At 37.4% G+C, this 23,114-nt stretch overlaps 1 protein-coding gene across 2 annotated transcripts in view; it reads right to left on the minus strand.

The window, feature by feature from the left end:
- Positions 1-817: 817 nt before the first annotated feature.
- Positions 818-23,114, minus strand: part of COL4A5 (collagen type IV alpha 5 chain) — a 218,474-nt gene continuing 196,177 nt past the window's right edge. For both annotated transcript variants that reach the window (XM_033849377.2, XM_019949549.3), the window contains 10 exons: positions 17,019-17,152; positions 14,244-14,316; positions 14,036-14,107; positions 13,084-13,212; positions 12,179-12,277; positions 10,493-10,705; positions 5,451-5,628; positions 3,451-3,565; positions 2,930-3,102; positions 818-2,096 (listed from right to left, as the gene is read on the minus strand). In XM_033849377.2, the coding sequence (XP_033705268.1) occupies positions 2,015-2,096; positions 2,930-3,102; positions 3,451-3,565; positions 5,451-5,628; positions 10,493-10,705; positions 12,179-12,277; positions 13,084-13,212; positions 14,036-14,107; positions 14,244-14,316; positions 17,019-17,152 (1,268 nt within the window). In that variant the 3' untranslated portion in view covers positions 818-2,014. The remainder of the gene's footprint in view (positions 2,097-2,929; positions 3,103-3,450; positions 3,566-5,450; positions 5,629-10,492; positions 10,706-12,178; positions 12,278-13,083; positions 13,213-14,035; positions 14,108-14,243; positions 14,317-17,018; positions 17,153-23,114) is intronic.

Genomic DNA, 23,114 nt, shown 5'->3' on the forward strand with positions numbered 1-23,114 from the left:
TAAAATATTAGGAGGTTCTTTCTGAGCCAAGATTTTCAACCAGCGAAACATGAGAGGGAAAGCTACAAACAGCAAAACCTCTGGAATCAGTGTTTGCAGCTGTAACTCAAGGAGCAACCTTCAGGTGTACAGCATATAGAAAAATGTATGGGATGTAATATGGCATTTTCACTTACAATTACCCGTTAGTGTTTTCATGCGTGTAGCTCATGGAAAAATAAAGCTAGAATTTGCAATTGGCTAGCTTTGAAATCAACAGTATTACGAGCAATCAGCACTATGATCTACCATTATTTAGAACCTAAATTTTACCACTATACACGCTAAGCTTTAGTTTTTACATGGGTTCATATTAGGGTCTAAAATTCTCAAAATCATTTGGTTGTTTCATATCTTAGCTATAATACACATTTTATTATAGAGGCAAGTCCTCAACGATTTCAGAGAGCTACATGTGTTCATTCTTAATCATTAGGAATATTAACTCACTAATCTGCTTTAAAGATTATTAATGAATTCTTCCCAAAATAGAAAGTAGTTCTGCTTCCTTTCTCAGCCATCAACACAATGTTGTTAATAAATTTATTACCTCAAAAATACTTTCCAAGGAGTTGTTTTCTTCATTGGAAAAAGTACATTACTATGTCTCCTATCAGGTATCAGAGTGATCAAAGTCTGCAGAAACTCCTTTTGCTTTAGAACTGCTCTAAATGATTCTCTGAGAAGGCAGACTACCTGTTGATGTGCAGCTGTGTAGTCTATGTGTAAATGAGCAGATTTTTACACATAGCCTGAAGAGATACACAACAAACCATCCTTACAACATATGATATCTTTAATTAAATTGATATTGGTGAGTTAAAAAACATTAAGTGAGAAGATGACAGCTAGGGAAATAAGGTATTCTTATGACTATTTATAATAAAACGTTTAAAATAAAAAAGTAAGAAACATCAATTGGCTTTGTAATTGAAGAGAGAAGACTAAGTATTGTCTTCCCAGCTCTTGTACAAGCACAGCCCACAGGAGAATAATTCTTACATAAAAAGCACAGGGAAAAGAATTGTCAATTTTTTAAATACATTTTTGTTTCTCAAAATTATTTGGGAGAACTTTGCCCAGTCGGGGATGAGCAAAAACAAGATGTAAGAAACATCAAAGCTGGGGGCATCTAGTGTTAAGAGTGTCTTGGAGAATACAGCAAAAGAGAAATTACTTCATTAAATATTATAATTTGGTATGTAACATGTACATTTAAAATTCTGATTAAAGTGACTAAAAATGACCTATTTTTTTAAAAAAAGTCAAATAAGAACTTAGGGGATAAAACTCAAGTTATATTCACTCTCGGTAATAACTTGATGCGAGAATATAAATTCTCTCACTTTGATAAACATGGATATAAAATCTTGCTGTTTGTATTCTAGGTTTTCCTAAGTTTTCTGTAAAGAGTGATTCATGTCAGGTCACATCTAAATGACTCAACATTTTGAGCTAAAAGGCTGTTTACACAATATACACATTCTGTACTTACAGAGCAAAATAAGCTTAACACTTTTATATTAAAAAACTGGGATACAGTAGGATTAGTAGCACCATGAAAAATAATTCTTCCCCCAAACTGCAGTCTTTTATTTTACTCAGTGTGATTCTTCTCTTAATTGAATTTTTAACGTGCCATTTTAGTTACTGGGCAAAATATATAATCTTCATCTTATAATCCTTGGGGAAAGTCATTCTGGACCCAAAAAGTAAATTCATTTCCTTATTTTGTTCGTAGAAAAATAATAGAGACCTTGCTCTGGCACATTGCTGAGGTACATTTGAATCTTCATGATTACTAGTCAGCATGTTCTCCTGGTCATATATAGTAGCACCATTGGTGGCAGCAGTGGTAAAGTTGGGGAGAGTGAGACATTGCATCCTGGGAAATATATATATATATATATATATATATATATATATATATATATATATATCACATTTAAAAACACACAAGGAATTCTTCAAAATGTTATGTCCTCTTCATGCACACTTGACATCGACTAATACGTGTCCTCAAGTCTCCTGCTTTCAGCGTTTCTGACTGAGGTTTGCTGGGAAATAAGAAACAAGATTATCAGATTAGCCTTTTCTGGTATTTGGCTCAAATTCATATGTAAACATTCTCTTTGTGTTTCAGTAGCTCTTCTGATGACTTACTGGTTAACTTTTGAGCAATGCAATCTAACGCAATGACTGCTATAGCCTAAGAGTCATTAGTGGTCATAGGTATTTTTGTGATTCTCCTCCCTGCCGCCATTACCCTTGTCTATTTGTCTCTCCCTCTCTTTCTCTTATACATTTTTTTAATGGTCCTAGAACGAGAGGGATCTGGGCAATTGATGATGAATAAATGATGATACATAACAATTACATAAAGATAATACATAGGAAAAATATTAATGATAACAAAAAAAGCAACATATAAAAATAAATTGAAATTGAAAAAAAATTCCAATAGGATAAAGTATCCTGAGGTACATGTATCATATGTGGTCTTACTCATTCAAACACTTGGATGAGAGCCTTGAAAACATTCTGGGAAAGGAGACTACTGGACTGGGGAAGGCAACACAGATTATTGCTTCAATTTCTGGGGTGGCTTCAGTCGCTCACTTGTTATTGAGCAGGTCACATAACCTTTCCTTGCTCTGTTTTGCTTTTGAAGAATTATTACCAAGCCATCTCAAACTACATATACCTATTATTAGCCAAGTCTGCTTTGCTGACCAGAGTCTGGTATATGAGGAGAACAAGCAAGAATAAATGACATGGTCCTTTAAATTCCTAATATCTGTTGGGTATAAACCATCCATGAACTGCCTCTCTGTTCGCTAGCACCTCTGAAGGAAGCTTAGGACCTAAACTAAAGCCATAAGCACCTTACCTGAACATGTCTGACACATCTACAGTTGCCAGCCAAAAGCTGTAGGAGTTGGCATAATAGTTGCAGGTCCCCCGCCCGTGACACTCAATGAAGGGAGCTGAACGAAACTCTTCCAAGCAGGAACCAGGGGAGGCCAGGGCTTGACCTGAGCCCTCTGCCCCTGCACTTGTGTGCTAGAAAAGACAAGGGAAAATGTGCCACAATACCCATGTGCCATGATACCCTAGTGAACATCCAAAGATATATGCTGAGCTGGACCGAAAATTCAAAGCCAGTGAAGGAACTAGAGCCAGAGGTAACAGAACAGTATCCACACCAAAGGTATCCAACAGAAGAAACAGGCAGATTATGAAAATATGTTCCAGCAAATGTATGAGAGGGAACACAGTGCTTGGATAGAAGCTATATGAGGTTCAAGCTTCTTACTACGTAGATGATAGGGATTCCTCATATTAGATAGAAATGTAGATATGACGGGACAGTCAGCTTTGATGACACAGACAAGGAAGAGTGTTGCATACCATCATGAAGGAATAACCAATCCAGAGAGAATCCCATCCCTGAGGACAACGGGGAATCTGGATGGTCTGACTGTGAACTGCAATCACCACGGCCGGAGCTTCACATACTGCACATCTGGTAAGGGAAAGGCAGAAGGAACACAATCTACAGGGTAAGCATATGGGAAATAGCAGTCCCTCTTCTTTGGAAGGCTTCCTGGTATAAAAGCCCATTAAGGTGTCTTCAGTGCTCAGAAAAAGAGGAGAAAAATGCACTTTGAGAATTGCTTTTGCATAAGCCCAGTCTCCCAATATACATAATAAATTTATAAATGAAAAGTGTAAGCTTTTTTAAAAAGGAACTACAGAACCACTGCTATAGCATTTTCATTTTCTATTCTGCCCTAAATTTGTATCCATACTTGCTATAGTCAATGTCATAATTGCTGTAAGAGTTTGGCTCAGTGTACTGCACATACTACTTGCTGTCAAAGTGCCCAACTGGAGGGGAGACATTTAGTAATGCTAAAACTGTGGTAAGAACAATGTCTAGTAAACTTAAAAAGACAAGAAACAGACACTTTCTTAATCCCCACCCATTATTTTTGGCCCAAAGGATATTTATTAACCATTTGGCCATATCTGTAGAAGTACAACATACCCAGAATGCTGGGCAAGTACCCAGGCACTTGGAGATGTGGCTTAAATCTATAAAATCAAGTAAAATACAGCTGAGTCTACCAAATCTTTAGTAAAGAGCATGAGGGTACCTTTTGAAATATGACTAAACCAATTTGGTAAAGTTTATCTACAAAATAGGGAATGCCTTTAGGGGATCTTTTATTCCCAAGGTTGGGACTGACAAAAAAAAAATCACACACACAAAAATGAATTCCCAAAGGATTAGGGCAAATATATTGAAAAGGGCACCATGAATTTGCTATTAAGAGAGGCTGAACGAGGTTTAACCTTTATATTCAATGTCAAAGAAACTAGAGTTTCCAATGATTCACCCTTTATGGTTACTAGACTCCCAGGTCAATTGGGTCATGATCAGAATGAAAATGGCAATATCTAACATGCCTAGGAGGTCGAGTTAAACTAGGGTTCTAATGTAGCAACACTGTAGGAAATCTCTATTAATGGTACCACCCTCCTCTTAGTTACGCATGCGCCAAGTCTCAGCTACCACTTTCTCCTTCCCATAACTAATCATGCCAAATCTTATTTATTCTATTAATGTGATACATGTACCCTACTGAGAGTTCCAATCCACTCCTACCAGGACTACGGCGATATTCTCAATCTAACTGCTCTCTCCACCTCTGGACTATCCCCTTTGAAATCCATGTTATACATTGATGTTTCTGTAATCTTCCCTGAAAGCTCAAAAATGTCAGATGTCCCCATTACATACCAAATAAATTCAGAACTAAAACCTAACATTGAAAGCCTTCTACAGTCTAGGTCCAAGCTAACTTTCTGATCTCTTCTCCCTCTGCAACTTTTAGAAACTACATTCTAGACCTATCAGTCTACAACCCATTCCAATGTTCTCTACCTAGTATGCCTTTCTCCCTTATAAATGCCTGTCTCAAGTCCTTTACATCCTTCAAGGGCTAAGCAGTTCAAAACGTATTTCTTCCATATAGTCATCTCAGATTTCTCTAGCTGGAATTAAATATCCCTTTCCCAATGCTTTCATAACACTTTACTGGATCTATTGCAGCACTTAGCCCAAGCCTGATACATATTAATTTACATATATTTGCCTAGTGACTAGACTGTGAGCTTTTTTTGTACATTACACTAGTCTATCATGGGTCCTGGTCAAAAGTAGATCCCTGATAAATATGGATCAAACTACATACTGCACTGAGTATTATAAAGGCACCTCTATTCTACCTAACCTGAGATGAATATGATCAGATTATTAGCTTTGGACTCATTTCTAACTAGCTAAAGTAACTAGCTAAACTAACTGGAGATTGATAAAAATCAAAGGTATACCAGTGTCTCACCGACTAATGAATGGCTGGATGCTCTGGCCCTTCAGGGGCTCCATGCTCATTGGCATGGGCTCTGGGGTGGAGAGCCAGTAAGAATAGTCATTTCTTGAAGCAAAGTTGCAAACATTATTGATGTTGCAGAACATGAAAGGCATGGTACTGAAGCGACGAAGGCAGCTGCCGGCCGTTCCTGGGAAGAATGGGGAGAAAAAGAAAAAATGTCATGATGATTAGTTTCTTCTAACATACTAACAACCTTTTAAAGAGGAACTTTCCCCCATCTCTTAGATAATAAAGATACTTTAATTCTTCAGTTATAAGATGCACATTTACTCATATTTTTACATCTCTAAAATCAGGACAGATCTTACAACTTATGTAGACATTTATTGTGGTAGCTTATTATATACTCCCCAGCACTGTTTTTAAACTGGTGAGGCATCTTATAAACAATGGTGTCTTACGGAGAATATTGGGTAATTTATTGTAGACGAGTGAAAGGCACACACTGATTCCTTATAATATCATATCAGTATTTCCTCTCCAGGCTGTCCTCGCTTCTTCCAAGACATCCCCAGTATATGTCTTATGTGGGTTCACAATCTCTTTAAGCCTAGGGAAAACTGTAGTGCTGACTAATATGCACAGCAACCATGGACAGGTTTGCAGGTAAATAATACAAGGGAAAAAAGTAAATAAGGGAGAAAGGAAGAACGTAAGGGGAAAAAAAAGGAAAGGAACTAGAGTCTTTAAATTTCTGAGCTGGTAGGGGCAATAGAGGTTATCTCTACCAGCGATTAGGCCATTCTTTTCTCATTTACTCACAAAAGAATGATGAAAAATGATGTAACCCCCTCACACATTTTTAAGTTGACATCTCAAATTTTTCATCAGAAGTTTAAATTGATACTGTGCCAGTTATTAAGTTATTGGTTATTGTCTCTTGGCTTCAAACCCACCCTTCTATACTTTGTAATACCGGAGCCTGGAATTTTGCAAACCACATTTCAACATTGCCAGCTGTCATTTGTAGTGTTTTGTGAATATTTATATTTAAAAACAAACTTTGACATCACTCTTTTAAATGTATCCAATGTAAGTATTTGAAACCTAACAATAAACCTTTTGAAAAGTGCATAAACTCATCTTTAATAACTGGAAATTATACAGTGCTCCTTTTGCATTTGGAAATTATATTTCCATTCCACTTCTCTCACACAGTTTTATCCTAATGTATTTTTTTTTATTTTTGAAAGTCTTTTACTGATTATCCAATCATAGTTTTCTGAAACAAAAATTTAAAGTAACTTTTAAAAACTTTCTGTGACCCTAAGGCTTTACATGTTAAATATTTTATTTTGAATGGTCATCATCATAATAATTACTAATTCACATTGATCAAAAAGATAGTTTATTATAAATTTTGATAATTACTAAACGTTAAAAGAAAACTTTTATTGGAAATGCATTTCCTAATGAGATGGATTAGAAGTGAATTATAGAGCCTGAGTTGATGGAGACTTTAACAAAGCCATTATTTTGAATTGTTCCTCTGAATTTGTCCCCTAGAGGTTTTCATGTTTCAAGGCAATATGCCATAGTATGAGTCTTTTATAAAGTGGGAGATGCGTGGTAGTGAAAGGGGACGTGGGAAACAAGATTATCCAAAGCACATACACAGGCAGTTCGACTTTAGGAGAAAGTACATATGAAAGTTGAGGATTTGTAAACTAAGTCCTTTAAAATTATACATTGGAAATTCCTCATGTATCCAAAGGGGTATGCTTATCTCAGGCTGAAGGTGACTGACAAAAGACCAATAATTCTTAAAACTGGTAGACTGTCAGAATCACTGGGAATTTTTATATAATAGGTTTGGGATGGGCCTAGGAACCTTTTCAAAAGTTCCCCAGGTTGAAAAGCATTGATTTATTGTAATTTATACTTTTTTCAGAAACAAATGGCTCAGAGGGGTGAATGATTTCAAAGTCAAGTGAGAGCAAATAACAAAACTGACATAACTGAAAAACGAATGGGTTTAGAATTGGTAGGTGTTACAAATGAAACTATCTTCAAAATAGAAACAGACTCACAGACATAGAGGACAGACTTGTGGTTGCCAAGGGGTAGGGGGTTTGGGGAGGGTTGAACTGGGAGTCTGAAGTTAGTAGATGCAAACTATTATGTATAGAATGGATAAGCAACAAGGTCCTACTGTATATAGCACAGGGAACTATATTCAGTATCCTGAGATAAACCATAATGGAAAAGAATATAAAAAAGAATGCAGGGCTTCCCAGGTGGCGCAGTGGTTGAGAGTCTGCCTGCCAATGCAGGGGATACGGGTTCGTGCCCCAGTCCGGGAAGATCCCACATGCCGCGGAGAGGCTGGGCCAGTGAGCCATGGCCGCTGAGCCTGTGCGTCTGGAGCCTGTGCTCTGCAACAGGAGAGGCCACAACAGTGAGAGGCCCGCGTACCACAAAAAAAAAAAAAGAATGCATATATATGTATAACTGAATCACTTTGCTGTACAGCAGAAATTAACACAACATTGTAAATCAGCTATACTTCAATAAATAAAAAAGAATTGGTAGGTGTTGGAGTCAATTCTTATCTCCATCACTTTCTGAGTGTGTGGTTTTGAATAAGTCACTTAACCGCTTAGCCAGTTTGTGTGTGTGTGTGTGTGTGTGTGTGTGTGTGTGTGTGTGCACACACGCGCGTGCATGTGGGTGTGTGTAGTGGAAAAATACAATACTTGTCCTATATCATTCTTGATCATAGTTGTGAAAATCAAATTGGATAATGAATATGAAAGTACTTTTAAATTATAAAGTAATTTAAAAATAAAACTAACATTACTAATCAGGGACAGAGATGGAAATATCCCTGGTCTCAGAAAGAAAAGGAAGATGTGCATAAAAGGAATGCCCATAATGATGAGAACATGGGTGTTTGGTTGTATTTATGCTGTAGGCTACCTATAATGATGCAGAATTCTGGTTATAGTTTCTAAACATTCAAAGAGACTGTGATCTCATGAACTCTCAATGCCTCTATTAAAACTATAGACTAATGGTTCCTAGTATGCTTTTTTTCTCCCAGACAGAACAGTTTTAGTATTCAGTGTGTTTCCTCCACCCTCTTTTTTATACACCATAATCCTTTCACTAATCCAGCAGAGACTATGTATTTACTTAATCAGGTGATTGTTTCCTTAACATCAAACCTATAACTATTCTTTGCTTAGCCATCAAGATATCTCCAGTTTGATCCTTGAGTGAGCTCTAAGCATAGACCTTGCAATCCAGTATCACACTTGGGATCTTGGGCCCTATCATGGCCTTCCTATGTCTGAGGCATAAGCTGTACCTGAGTCAGGGCCAGTTTATAGCCTCTACGTCTGAATACATACTATGATGGGTCTCGTTTGACCAGATACACACATTTTGAAAAGTTATAGTGATATACAGGGTAAGAGATCCCATTTTTTCTTTGCATTACATTTGTGAATTTCATGATGTTCAAAAACTTCTAATGCTTTCTATTCACTAGATAGGTTAGAGATTTGAAGTTTATAAGCTTGATTACGGGTATAAGCTAGCCTCTGACAGTAAAGAGAGAACGGAATAAAAGGAGAAAAAGTTTATGGGAGGGCTTCCCTGGTGGCACAGTGGTTGAGAGTCCGCCTGCCGATGCAGGGACACGGGTTCGTGCCCCAGTCCGGGAAGATCCCACATGCTGCAGAGCGGCTGGGCCCATGAGCCATGGCCGCTGAGCCTGCGCGTCCGGAGCCTGTGCTCCACAACGGGAGAGGCCACAATAGTGAGAGGCCCGTGTACCGCAAAAAAAAAAAAAAAAAAAAAAAAAAAAAAAAAGTTTATGGGAGAAAAACTAGAGAAAATTATCTAAAAGATAAGAGTATTTTCATAATAAAGATTTGTTGATTCTAAAATTAGAAAAAGATGCTACATAAAGAAAGCAAAAGAGAGAAGGAAAAGTAGCAGAGGGAAGATGAAAAGAAAAAAAGAGAAGTAGAAGAGAAAGAAGAAAGTTGTTTGGCAAACTCCTACTTTATTAGGCTCTTTAAAATGACCTGTGACTACTGGCTTCCATGTAGGTAGATGTGCCTGGCAGGTGTGGCCATGTGTCCTGGAACAGAGTGAGCACAGCAGACCTCTGGAGGTCTCTGTTGCTGCAGAACTGTTTTCACAGAATGGCCCAGGTAAAGAGACTTCAGAAGGCCTCTTTCTATGGAGACCCCAGAAACTGGAGACCTAGACTATCTTCTTAAATGTCTTTATGGAGGCAGAAGGGATAGTGATTTCTAAAATAGGCAGCCCCAGGTCAAACAATGGGGCCTCAAAATGAAAAGTCAGAATTCCAGAAAAAGAAATGTTAGGGATTTGGAAGAGGTCTTGAAAGTCATTCAGTCCAGCCTCATCCCATCAACAAAACTGCCCACCCTATAGCATAGAGAAGATACATGAGAACACATTAAACGAAGTGGATCCTATATGGAAATATGGTGCTTTGTACAGCTTTAAACTACTCTGATAACACTTTATAAAGCTAAGGTGCTTATTCATGAACTAGCAAAATTAAGCAATGACCTTACTTTCTTTGATCTAGAATCCAAGATTCTCTTCAGCACTTATCTTTAACTTGATAAAGACCAGTGTCAGGAAAGAGGAAACTATCTCCCATGAGTTACGAACACTGCCCACTTAAGCAGCTGCTATACTATAGAGAGCCCAGAGAATGTTTCCTCAATAACTAAGCGAACAAAAGTACATATGGCCCTTTCCAAATGCCTTGCTTTAGGCCAAGAATTGTACCTCACACTAGCTAATCAATGTTTTTAGTTTAAAGTTAAATATTATTTATTTTAAACGTATAGTGAATATATTCAGCTGCCCTTGACATGATCTTCAGTTTAGAAGCCCCAAAAGAATAGAGAGAGACACTCTGGCCAAGGCTACTCTAGAACCCAACAAGATTTTCAAAACAAAAACAAAATGCATAGTAAGAAATAAGATGCTGATTATCTCACCCAAGTCTTGACCGTGAGCTCTTTTATTTCCTTGTACATACAGGAGAGAAAAGCCTTCATAAACCTGGATAGTTCCCTGTGGGCATTGTGGTGCATCTGTTGTCTGGCTGTGACGTGTGATGAGAAATCCATGGGCAACAGAGGAGGTTCCAGGGGGACCTGGGGGACCTTGCAATCCATCTGGCCCGGGGGGACCATCCAAACCACGGATACCTATTTCCAAAGAATCATCAGTATACAAATTAAGTAAGCTCTGATTCCCTATTATGGCTATCGACACAACATTATGACCTTGTTTGATTAGTTAATATTTATAGAATGTCTACAAAGGCATTGTCAGATATCATGGATTTGGAGATAAATAAAATACAGTCCCTGCCCTCAAAGAGATTTAAATGTAGTCTTTTTCTTCTGAAATTGGTTGATGACATTAGGCACTAAATAAATACTGAGTGAATGGAACATTAGATGGGAAAATGTGATGCTTATTTGGGGGGTTTGTGTTATCTAGTCTCTTGCTGTACTAAAGGAGTGCAAACCCCATGACGAAATTTCAGCCTGCTGTTTTGTTCCTCAACGAGAAAGGAGGGATGTGGCTGCCATCAACCTGCCAGCTTCAGTGCTGATAAACATTTTCCTGTGAATCTGTCTGGGGAATTATTCTCACGCATACCTTTTTGTTTAGAGAATAGGCTGGGTACTCTAAGGAAACTTTTCAAAATGTCTAATTTCAATCTACCACTGGTTCCCATTCTCCATTTGGCCACTCGACTTGAGCTTATTTAAAAATTTTCTCTATTTACAGGCCTTTGGCCACTGTGTGTATAGGTTTTCATTTGGGGGAATTTCACAGCAATGCCCATATATGTGATGAAGATGGCACTAACTTGTTTCTTCCCTAGAAATACAGTTAATGAAACAGGAGGGTGTTGGTTCTAGGAGCAACACAGTTATCACCAACCTGCCTTGTTGCCGCTGCTAGTTTTTACCAATACAAACCTTTATGTTTATATTGTTTAGAGTTATATTTATATTATCTAAAGTTGTTAAAACATATTGAGGGACTTCCCTGGTGGCGCAGTGGTTAAGAATCTGCCTGCCAATGAAGGGGACACAGGTTCGAGTCCTGGTCCGGGAAGATCCCACATGCTGCAGAGCAACTAAGCCCATGCACCATGAGCCACAACGACTGAGCCTGCGTGCCACAACTAGTGAGTCCATGTGCCACAACTACTGAAGCCCACGTGCCTAGAGCCCGGGCTCTGCAACAAGAGAAGCCACCACAATGAGAAGCCCGCACACCTCAAAGAAGAGTAGCCCCCGCTCGCTGCAAGTAGAGAAAGCCCACGCGCAGCAATGAAGACCCAACGCAGCCAAAAATAAATAAATAAAATAAATAAATTTATTCAAAAAACATTGAAAATCATCAGAAGTTAAGTACAGTGAGTACCTGGAAAATCCTCATTTTGAGGAAAAGCTGGGTTTTCCAGTGCTCTAAACACATAAATAAAAACACCTTTCTATGCTTCTCTTATATTGGCACATCTGTGTCATCCCGTTTTTCCCAAGCAACAGACTCCCTACCTAGCTATGCTCTCTCAAGAGGAGGCTCTCACAGCTTCAATCGGAGGCCATATGTCCAGAGGTCCCCCAGACTTAAAAACTAGTATCAGCAGCATGTCTCACCTGGCTGGCCTGGTAAACCTGGGTCTCCTTTGTGCCCTCCTGCACCATCAAAGCCAGGGAGTCCATTGCGTCCAGGATCTCCTGGAGGGCCAATTGGACCTATAGGAAAATGAAGTAGGGTTTTCAAATGTGGGTAGAATAAATCCACATCCAGATAGATTTGGGACACTTAGGTCCTCGAGTGTCACTGAAGTCATAATCTGGTTTTGTCTTTAATTCAGCTCAAGCCCAGGACAAAAGAAGCAGACAAGGATTTAGCTTTAATTTTAAACGATTCATTTGCCTCTGTGGAGATTTCCATAATATGGCAGTTGTGTTCTCCTCGCCTTCAGAACAAGATAGAGCGCAAGGCCAACTTTTATAATATATCTCACCATAGGCAAGGCTGTTACTGCCTGGTACACTTTATTTATGAAAAAACTGCTATTAAGCCACCTGATAAAACAGAAAGACAAGTTAGTTTCTAGCTTTCTTTTTAATCAAAGTTGGCTGCAAGCATAGAGTCAAATGGCCAACTAGATAGGATTTAGTTTGAAAATCAGGCGGCCTCACAGTGGGGAACTGATAGCCCACCAAATCAGCCTTCTATCCTTCTTGTGGTTGGGATAGAGAAAGCACCATATCTTAAATGCATATTAATTTCATTACAGAGATTTTAACAACATTAACCTAATCATTCAAGTTAGGATAGCCAGAGGAGTTAAAAGAAATTGGACTGGGCCTAAAAGAAATTCGGGCATGAGAAATGAACACTTTCAAGGAGAAAAGGAAATGGAACCTAGTGGTCTGGTATTCTACTAGTTGCTGAGACTCCTATCGTCAGAGACAAACTCTAACAAGTGAAAGAAGAATGAGGGAAATGTTTTCAAATACATAAGGCTTAAAAAGATGATCTACAAAGGTACCTGGTAAACCTTGAGGTCCTGGTAGTCCTGGTAGACCTTTTAATCCAGGCTGGCCTGGAACCCCTGGTGGACCAGCATCTCCTTTGATTACAATACTCTGTCCTGAAGGACCAGGTAATCCAGGGGGGCCTAAGAGGCAAAGCACATGCAGTTGAAGGTAGGGAAGAGAAAGGTCGGAAAGAACGGACGCCAAAGTAACCTCAGGTCAGAATAAGAATTGGTTTGAGAGAAACAAGTTACATGTATTAGAATTTGCTATGTCCAACAGAAATCTGTTTGGGAAAATTATCATTATCTCACCCAAAAGGCTGAAAAAATAAATAATTTTCTTAGGGTCCATGGACAAATTAGGCATACTGTCTCAATTTTCAAGCCTTGAATCATGACTCGGTTACAAGAAAGTCTAATCCACTGCAAATCTGTGAACACTGGTGTCAAGGTTAGACAATTCTATTTGCTGTAGAGTCCATTCTGCTTCTAACATCATTTGCAGTTCTTGTTTGTTGTGCTTGTCAAGGGACCCACTGAACTAACTAGTAGAGGAATTTAGTAGATGCTCTGTTTCACAGTTTACAGGAAACCTCTTTAAGTCTCTCAGCAAAAAGAATTCTTTTCATATTAAAAATATACAAACATACTTATGTGACTTGCTCTTGTGATCTATTCAAGTGAATACGGGAAAGTTAGTATAAATTAGGTCAATAAAAATCTCATTGAAGCATTCTTGTTGGTCCTGCATCTACCTTAAACTTAAAAGGTCTGCTCCTGATATTACATTATTGAAATAGAGAGCTTGAGAAGATTAGTTAATAGAGAGAGAGTCCTGCCTATTTCCCCTCAGTTGTTGGGGACTGAGACTCTGAAAGTTTTGGTTGAAAGGCAGAATGCAAACTTTCAAATTCTTCAATGAGTTTAAGTATCAGGTATAACTAGCTCCAGAAATAACTCTTACCTGGGGGGCCAATAAGTCCTGGATCCCCCTCAGGGCCAGTTGAACCAGGTTCTCCACTGGGTCCTTTCATGCCTGCAAAGAAGGTACACACAATTGCACAGCAAAGCAACAGGGCCACAGCCTTTACCCAGCCAAATCAGAAAATGGGTGTCTTCTCCCAAAGTAGTTTAATGTAAAGAGGGAAACTTCCAAACACCCCTTCAAATACCTGGAAATCCTGGAACACCAGGGAGACCAGGATCTCCTTTCATTCCATTGAGACCTGGCCGGCCAGGATTACCCTGAATAAATAAAATCATTCATTTTAGAAAAAAGTTGGGGGGGAGGGAAGGAAGTGAGGGCATAGGTGGTGATTTGTAGCACTGGCTCTAGAGTCAGACTTCCAGGATTCAAAACCCAATTCACCTCTTATTAGCTTATGTGACCTTGAGTTGTCTAACTTCTTTGATGCATCATTTTCTCACCTCTAACATACAGAAAATAATAGTTATCTACTCCATGAAGTTGTTGTGAGGACTACATGAGATAATTCATATTAAGTACTTAGAAAACTGATTGGCATATGATGTATACTTAATAAATTTAGTTATTATTTTACTATCATTAACAAAGGCACTTTTTTTTTTTTTTTTTTTGCGGCCTCTCACTGTTGTGGCCTCCCCCGTTGCAGAGCACAGGCTCTGGATGCACAGGCTCAGCAGCCACGGCTCACGGGCCCAGCCGCTCCGCGGCATGTGGGATCTTCCCGGACCGGGGCACGAACCCGTGTCCCCTGCATCGGCAGGCGGACTCTCAACCACTGCACCACCAGGGAAGCCCGGCACTTCTTTTTTAGTGTAGCCCTGATGTGGTAAGTGTGTGAATTAGAATCTAAGAAATGATAAAGTCTGAAAGACTAAGCAAAAAAATATAGTGGGTTTGAGGACCCAGGAAAACAATGGGAAGAAGAAGAGTTGAAAATAACTCTAGAATGGATCTAAAGGGAAAATAAGTGTGGAACGATGAAGCTCTTATTAGTAGTAATGAAAAAAGAGGCAAGGCTGGAACATCTTATGCCCAAACGTAAGAAAGAACTTTAAAACGGGGGGCACGTCAGAAAGTCACAGGATCCAGCTTGAAGGAGCTCCCAAATCTAGGACAGGTCGAGCATCAAAATAAGTAATAATAGAATAAAAATTATGAATCATTGAAGAGAATGAGAATTTATGAGTCCATAATGATAACAAATAGACAGTAAATAGAAGAGAAGGGAGGCTCTTGCTTACAGTAGGGCTGAGTGGTATATGTGGAGGTAGTTGCCACTATCACAGTATTGAACAGTTGAGGCAAAAATCATAAATAGATATTATATCTAGGGAGAAATTTTGATGTGGAATAGTATATATATTTGCATTATCTTAATGTGTCTTCCTGTAGTTTTGCTTATTGGTTACAAGGGGAAGAATAGTAACCATGCAGTGGAGAAACGAGGTAACAACTTGATGGGAAGATCAAAATTGAGATAACTAATGAAGGGCAGATGAACACCATGGGCCTCCATATCTGAGAACACACAACTCATGGAGTATTCCAACTGGGGATGCATAACCTGAATCTAATTATGAAGAAACAGCAGACAAAAGAAGAAACATTCTTTTTTTTTTTTAAATGTGAACGGGCTACATTTCTTCAAAAATGTCAAGGTTATGAAAAAAAATAGGTTTAGAAACTGTTTCAGACTGAGGGAGAATAAAGAGATATAACAGTTAAATGCAACGCATAGTTTGGTCTGGATCTTATTTTGGATGAGGAAAAATGCTATAAAGGATATTACTAAGTCAATTGATACAATTAGAACATGTGGGCAGAAATAAAAATGTTACATCGATGCTCAATTTCCTGAAGTTGAGAACTGTACTATGGTTATATAAAAGAATATATTTAATTTTAGGAAATATTACACACTGAAGTATTTAGTGATAAAGGGACATGATAGATACAACTTATTCCCAAATATTTCAGAAAAAAAAATACATAATTATACACACACACGCATACACACACAACATACATACAGAGAGCAAATGGGGCAAGACATTAACAATTGGTTCATCTGGGTAAATGTGGTTTTTCACCATTCTTGCAATTTTCCTATAAGTTTAACATTATTTCCAAACAAAAATTAGAAAGGTGCAAATGTAAGAACTTGCATGAAAGAAAATGAACAGAACTCGACAATACCAGATTTATAAAATGTTGGTATCAGACAGTAGTCTTGAATCAGGCATAGTGACATGTGAACTGGAAGGACATGGGAAATGAATGAGGTAGGAAGTGAGTAGAGAATGAATAAAGAGAAGATTAAAATTTTAAGTCTAGATGTCTAGAAGAATAGTGATAACAGGAAAAAATGGTTAGTTGATAGAAAGCTTTAAGGACAATTTCTTTAGATATTTTTTTCTGCTATAAAGCAGCCATCAGAGTTAAAAGACTGAGCCCAGACTCTGTTGGCTGCAAAATCTACCAACAATCCTCCTGAATGAAGGAAGGAAGCTTTGAGGATCCATAAAGAAGTATGTGACTTTCTGGGTCACTCAAACGAAGGTGGAAAACACATGAACACAGACGTGGGGATATGCTATTATTCTCTTTTTACAGGTAAAGACAGAAACACAAAGTGTCTGTCTGCCTTCCTCACAGACACAAAGTAGAAGTGTACAGAGGAGCTGAAATCTGACCCTAACTCTATCTAATTTCAAAGTCTAAAATATCCCCACACTCACCATGATTATTTCTCTATGGAAGGACTACTCCTCCACATGCAATGCTCATATATATATATATATATATATATATATATATATATATATATATATATATATATATATATAGCTTAGTCAAGAGCTTTGACCAGTAAATGCTAATTAAAATAATGCAATTTGGAATTCTCATTTGGAATGCAAGCACCCACACCCCTTCCTCACCAAATACTCCCATTTCCTACCTGGAGTCCTGGTGGTCCTTGATCTCCTTTCAAACCAGACAAACCAGGTTGCCCAGGTTGGCCCGGGTTTCCTCTCTCTCCTTTAATGCCCCCAATTCCAGGGAGACCCCGGGGACCTTCTGGACCTGGTAGACCTTGATAATGCAAAACAAATAATCACATTTCAGTATAACATAAGAATAGCATCAAAGTCAGGCTTTTACATTATCCAAATACTATTAGTCATCTAAATACTATTAGTTTGCAGAATAAAATCCAGACTACATTAAATATATAGATCCATGCTGACTCTCTAATGTAAAGTGGGCTGGGTTCTTTTTGTTATTAACACTGGTTTGCAGACTCTTTTAGTTTGTATTTTATTATATATTTAATCCAATAAGCTCATATCTAAAGGAAGGACTTTGGACATTATAATAAAGATTGCTTCTGTAATCCCTAAGTGTTTAAGTGAACCAAAAGAGACACCATGGGACACTGTTCTCAAATTGGAAATGCATCAGAATACCCAGGAGGGCTTGTTAAAATAGATTCCTGGGTCTAACCCCAGAGTTCTGAATCTTGTTAGGCTGGAGAGGGGCCCAAGAATTTGCATTCTAACAAATGCCCTGTAGATAAACTAGTGTCCTGTAGCTGAAGTTGCTGGTTCATGACCACACTTCGTAGGGCAATCAGGGATTCAAACCATTTGTCTCATTGTGATTAAAATAAAATTTCTTTACTTGTAAGTAGTTACTTTTATTCAGCTTGTATTACTATGTAATTAAGATAGCTATTTAAGCAAACTAATTGTTTAATTTCATTTTAGTGACATGCTTAATACATGGGAATATTTTAGTGTCAGAAAGTTCTTGATTCAATATAGTACTTTTGAATTTATTTTAAATATGTTTTTGTATTATTTACAGTTTAAATATTTCTGAAGAGAAATAAAGGATTTGGCATATAACTTCTGAATAAATAATTTAAAAGGGGATTTGGTAAGCTCTTTCCTTATTCTGTGTTTTAAACTTTTCTTCCTAAATAAAGATATCAGGTCCATTAGGCAACCAAGAAGATCTGATAAATGGCCACATTTTTCTCACCAGGTGCGAAATAGCTGTTCCTTGCCTGCAGTGTGCTAAGCAATAGCTGAGGTGGAGACTAAGTAGTCCTGCCTTAAGAAAATAATTACGAAGCCCCAAATAATGAACAGCAACTAGTGAGCACTTATACCGTCTCTCCTCCAGTAATCTTAGTTTTTCATTGGTTTCAACAAAAAAGGAAAATATGTAGGGATTATTTTTGAAGGAAATAACATAGGCATATGAATTTAGAATACTGAGTTCATGCTTACAATATGCACAAAAGGTCTCATTTTTTATCCTATCCTTTCCAATACCCTTATGACCCAGAATCAATGGCTACAGGCTAACAAGGCAGCATGCTATAGGGATTATGAATGCCGGACTCTGGAGCTAGAATGCTGGGTTGGAATCCCAGCTCCATTAATCTTTAGCTGTTTGACCTCAATAAGTTTATTCACCATCTTAGCCTCAATTTCCTCTTCTTTAAAATGGAAATAAGAATAGTACCTACCTTATCAGGTTGTTCCAAGAATTAAATAAGATAATATATATAAACACAGTGCCTGGCACACAGTAAGAATTATTTAAGAAGTTTTAAACAATTATTATTATTACTAGTATTATCTTCATTATTGGTAAAACTGAAGGTAAGAACATATCTTTAAAATATAAACCTGTTTTTAATCTTTCAGCTATATCTATGTGATTTCATAATATAACAGTGTTCTATCTGTCACATGAGAAAGAGGAAGCAGGTTCACAACAGTACAACAATCATTTTATCTTTAAACAGTTTTAATCATATAGTCACCCTAGCCCAGCAACCAGACAGACACACTCAGAAATTCCCTTCCCAATCGTAAAGAAAGGGTTGGGGTACTTTGAACTTAAACAAACAAATTAAAAACAACTTCTGAGTTCAAACCCCTTGATAGGGTTTTCTAAGAAAAATTGTTAGTCTCATCCATATGTATAATTTGGACTAGAAATCAGGTAGCAAATCAGGTCATTAAGAGAAAAGTAAACTATCTGTGAATCAGCCTAACAATGACTAGGGTAAGAGTAAGAGGAAGAAGAAAAGGAACATTTTACACCCTGCTTCCCCAGTTTGAAAAGTAAACAGAACATTGTTATCATTTGGAAAAAAAGTAGGCATATTTTGGGCATTGCTCTGTTTGCAATTAAAAGGAAATTTGGGGAAATTTACATGTTATTAATTCAGACCTGTTGTTCTAGAGTCTCTCAAATTTAAATTACTGATTTGCTAATGATGCAAGATTTATTTTTAACAATACTCAGTAGTTACCCTCTTCCATTACTGAAAATAGCCATGAAAACACAGATCTGATCAATCTCAAGGAACAAAAATTCAAGAAAATAAAATCAATATACAGAGGTTACAAATGGGCCAGATGCCTGCCTGAATATCTTAATGCAGTCTTAAAAATAAGTGTATTTCCACTTAAAATTCAACATGTTTCTATGTATGAATTACCTATTATAAATAATTGAAACCACAAAGACCTAATGTCATTTCAAACTTGATTATAAACAAGTCACATTACCTTCACCAAAATGTTAAATACCAGAGCAGGTAGTATTTGAGGATAACAGCACTCTTCAATGACTTCTGAATTATAGCAAAAAAAGTGCATTTCTCTTGTCACACATACAAAGCATTAAAAAAAAAAAAAAAAAGAATTGACCAGTGAAGAGTCTAACCTTGAAAACCTGGGAAGATCAGAGTTCACCAAAGCCCAAAGATCGATGTTAGCAGTATCAGACATCACACAGTACAAAATAAGATTATGAGTTAGAAGTGGTTCACATTATAGCACAAGTTAAACAATAATCCTCTTTGCCAGCATTTCTTATACCTACAGCGTAATCAGTATGCAAACAGGACCCTACAGGAGTATAGAGAGCCAAATATTTTAAAATAGAGCTTATTCTAGAAAATAAGCTGCTAATTTTCATTAATGCAAAAAATGCAAAACTCTACTGAAGACATGTTAACACTGCTACAGTGGCTTTCCAAAAGTTAGCACCTTCAAAACATTAAAGTTGGAAAGGTAGTACCACTTCACTGATAGCCTTCTATTCCTCTGGGTAAAACTTTTGGGTAAAAGTTTATCTTGGCCTCTGCCATTCTTTAGTAAAAACATGAGGTGCAAATTTATCGGTGTGTGCAGGCTGCTCCAAGGAGCTACAGTTAAATTTAAAGGCCTTATTAGACAAATATACAAAGATCATAGGTGATCAAATAGAGAAATTAAAACACGAGTATACAATGGCCATTACCAACTGTACTTCTGTTTGTCTTTGAAAATCATTCCATGAAGCCAGATAGTGATTTTTAAAAATAATCCGTCAAGAGGCGTTCTTCTGTGCATTATTACTTGTAATAAGTTACTCAAAGACAAAAAGACAATATATGTTTGCTCACTATTGAGTTCGAATTTTCCAAAGATATGAAGACCATCAGTGAAGGGGCACTTCAAAATATTTTGGCATGCAATATCCCACCCCAAACCACAGAAAATATCACATTTACTTTATATTATTCAATGCACATATTAAAATAGGCTATTAACTATTAAAAGAAGGATCATTAAATAAAAAGATAAAAAGCCTACAAACAGGACAACCCTTGGTTAATGTTAATTGACTATAAACACAATTTCCTTTTCTTACAAGTCTTGTTATGATTTATAAGCACTGAGGTTAGCAGAGAGAATGAATTGTGCTAGAGCACTGAATCCTAGGAATCAGAAGACCTAGGATCTATTCTTGGCTCTACTACTTATATCTATGGGATTCTGGGTAATTCAATCTCTCTGAGCTTGTTTTCTCACCCACATAATGGGAATAGTGTTGTCTGCCCTAACCTCCTTCAGAGTTGTTTTAAAGATCAAATTCATTTAAAAAAATGTTGACCTGATATCTGCCATGTGAAAGATGCTACAGGGAACACAAAGATTAGCTAGACCCAAATTCTGCCTTCAAGGAGCTTATAATGAAAGTATGTTACATGATATAAATGGTGGTATGTCATATAAATATAAAACATTGCTATTACTACCTAGTGATAAAACTTTTAAAGCATTTGACGATTTGAAATTCAGGAGGCCAAAACTCAGTTTCTGTTTGTTTAAATGGTTTCTAAATCACACACAGCAAACTGACTCAAGACAACACTTTGAGCAGTCTGGCAACACAATTAGCTAGATAAATTAGAATTCCTACCAAAGATAATTCAGAGTTTGAGTAAAGACATTTTATATATGTGTTTGATATAGAAGGACCAAAACAAGAACTCTTAGAAAAATATGTCATTGAACTATATGATACTTCAGTCTGAGTAAGTAACAAGGAAAACTTCAGATCATATCATAGCAAAACTTCTAAGACTTTAATTTCTAAAAGGTAACATTTTAATGAGTTATATGCCAAGTCAATTTTGTACATGAGGCTCTCAATCCATTATTTCTCAAATGATCTAACAAAGTTTAGCTGAAAAACAAAATAAAACAAAAATCTCAAGTCTTGTATATACGTGGTAATAACTAAAGATAAGCTGATGAATTGACTGGTAAATTTTAAATCCAGTTTCCACTTAAGGTTGTAGTCTTCAACCGTTGCAAAGAAGAGAACGCTGCAGATACCAGATTCCAATAACTATGTAATTTAGAGTACATCTGGTAAATAAGTTGTCAAATCAGTTTTAAAGTAATGTGGCTACTTTCCTTTTTCTTCTTTGAATATATTCTAGTGCCTCAGAAGAAAACAATATTCTAGCTGACAGTAAAGTCTGGAAGTGATCAAGGCAGCAGACTTCTATGTAAGTCAGATAGGACAGGACTCAAAATTACTTCAAAGAATACCCTAGTCTTCTCTTTATCTTGGCAATAGTTAAATATCATGTGTTTGTCTTAAACTTTTTGATGACATCCATTTAGGAAAAACACAAGAAGCAGTTAGTAGGGGTTGATGGAGCTTTTGAGTTAACAGAAAACAAGAAAGCGAAGTCAAGGCCCAGTCTGCTATCTATAGGAGTCTCCTAAAATGGCAGAAGCAGCTTTGCTCCATCATTTATCATATTTATAACTAGAATAAGAGGCCAGATCATAAGCATCAAGCTATGTAACTGCCTTTGTGGAAAGATGATACATGTTACTAGTAGAACAGACACTTAACGGAGTACTGGAGAGCCCCAAGTCAGATTCCCAGCTATGCCAGTAACTAACAATATGACCTGGAGCAAGCTTATTAACCTCTTTGGGCCTTAGTTTCCTCATCTGTGACTAAACTTTAGACAGGTTTCTCTGAGCCCTCTTCTCAACTAGGCCTCACCCCTTGGGCCCTGGCCTTGGTCTGTTGAGTCCAGTTTTAGCAAGAATCCTGCTAAGTCAGTTTAGGGAGAGCCTCCCTACCCTTGATATCTGATCAAGTTCCTCATTGCTTATCCTGATGTGTAAGTCCTTGGACTGCCTTTAGCGAGAACTCTAACAGCCCAGTTTAGCAAGAATCTGCTTACCCTGGATGTCTCCTTTTAGTAATTTTTCATCCACTGACTCCTTCACTCTGCTAGTGGACTATAAATCTCCATTTGACTTTGTTGTACTCAGAGCTGAGCTCAGTCTCTCCTATTACGATAGTCTCTTCCCTAATTCAATAGTCTTGAATAAAACCTGTCTTGCTATCATCAACAAATGCCTTGTGAATACCTCTTTGACAAATGTAAAAATGAGGTCCTTCTAGATCGATAATCTATGGTTATATGAAATGATGGGTTTGTGGGGGAGTAATAAACCAGGGAATTGATTCACACAGAGATAGATGGCTTCCTAAAAAGAATCTTGAAAAATTATGAATTTTAAAATCATAAGAAGAGAAAATTTCCTGCCATTTCCAATAGCCAGAACTCAGGATTATACTTTTTCCCCTTTTAGTTCCTCCTTAGAAATTTGAAAAGGGCTATTTATCTTGAAAAATAATAAACACACTCAGATATTTGTGGTTCTTTTTA

This window comes from Tursiops truncatus, chromosome X (genome assembly GCF_011762595.2).
Source record: "Tursiops truncatus isolate mTurTru1 chromosome X, mTurTru1.mat.Y, whole genome shotgun sequence".
Taxonomy (NCBI): domain Eukaryota; kingdom Metazoa; phylum Chordata; class Mammalia; order Artiodactyla; family Delphinidae; genus Tursiops; species Tursiops truncatus.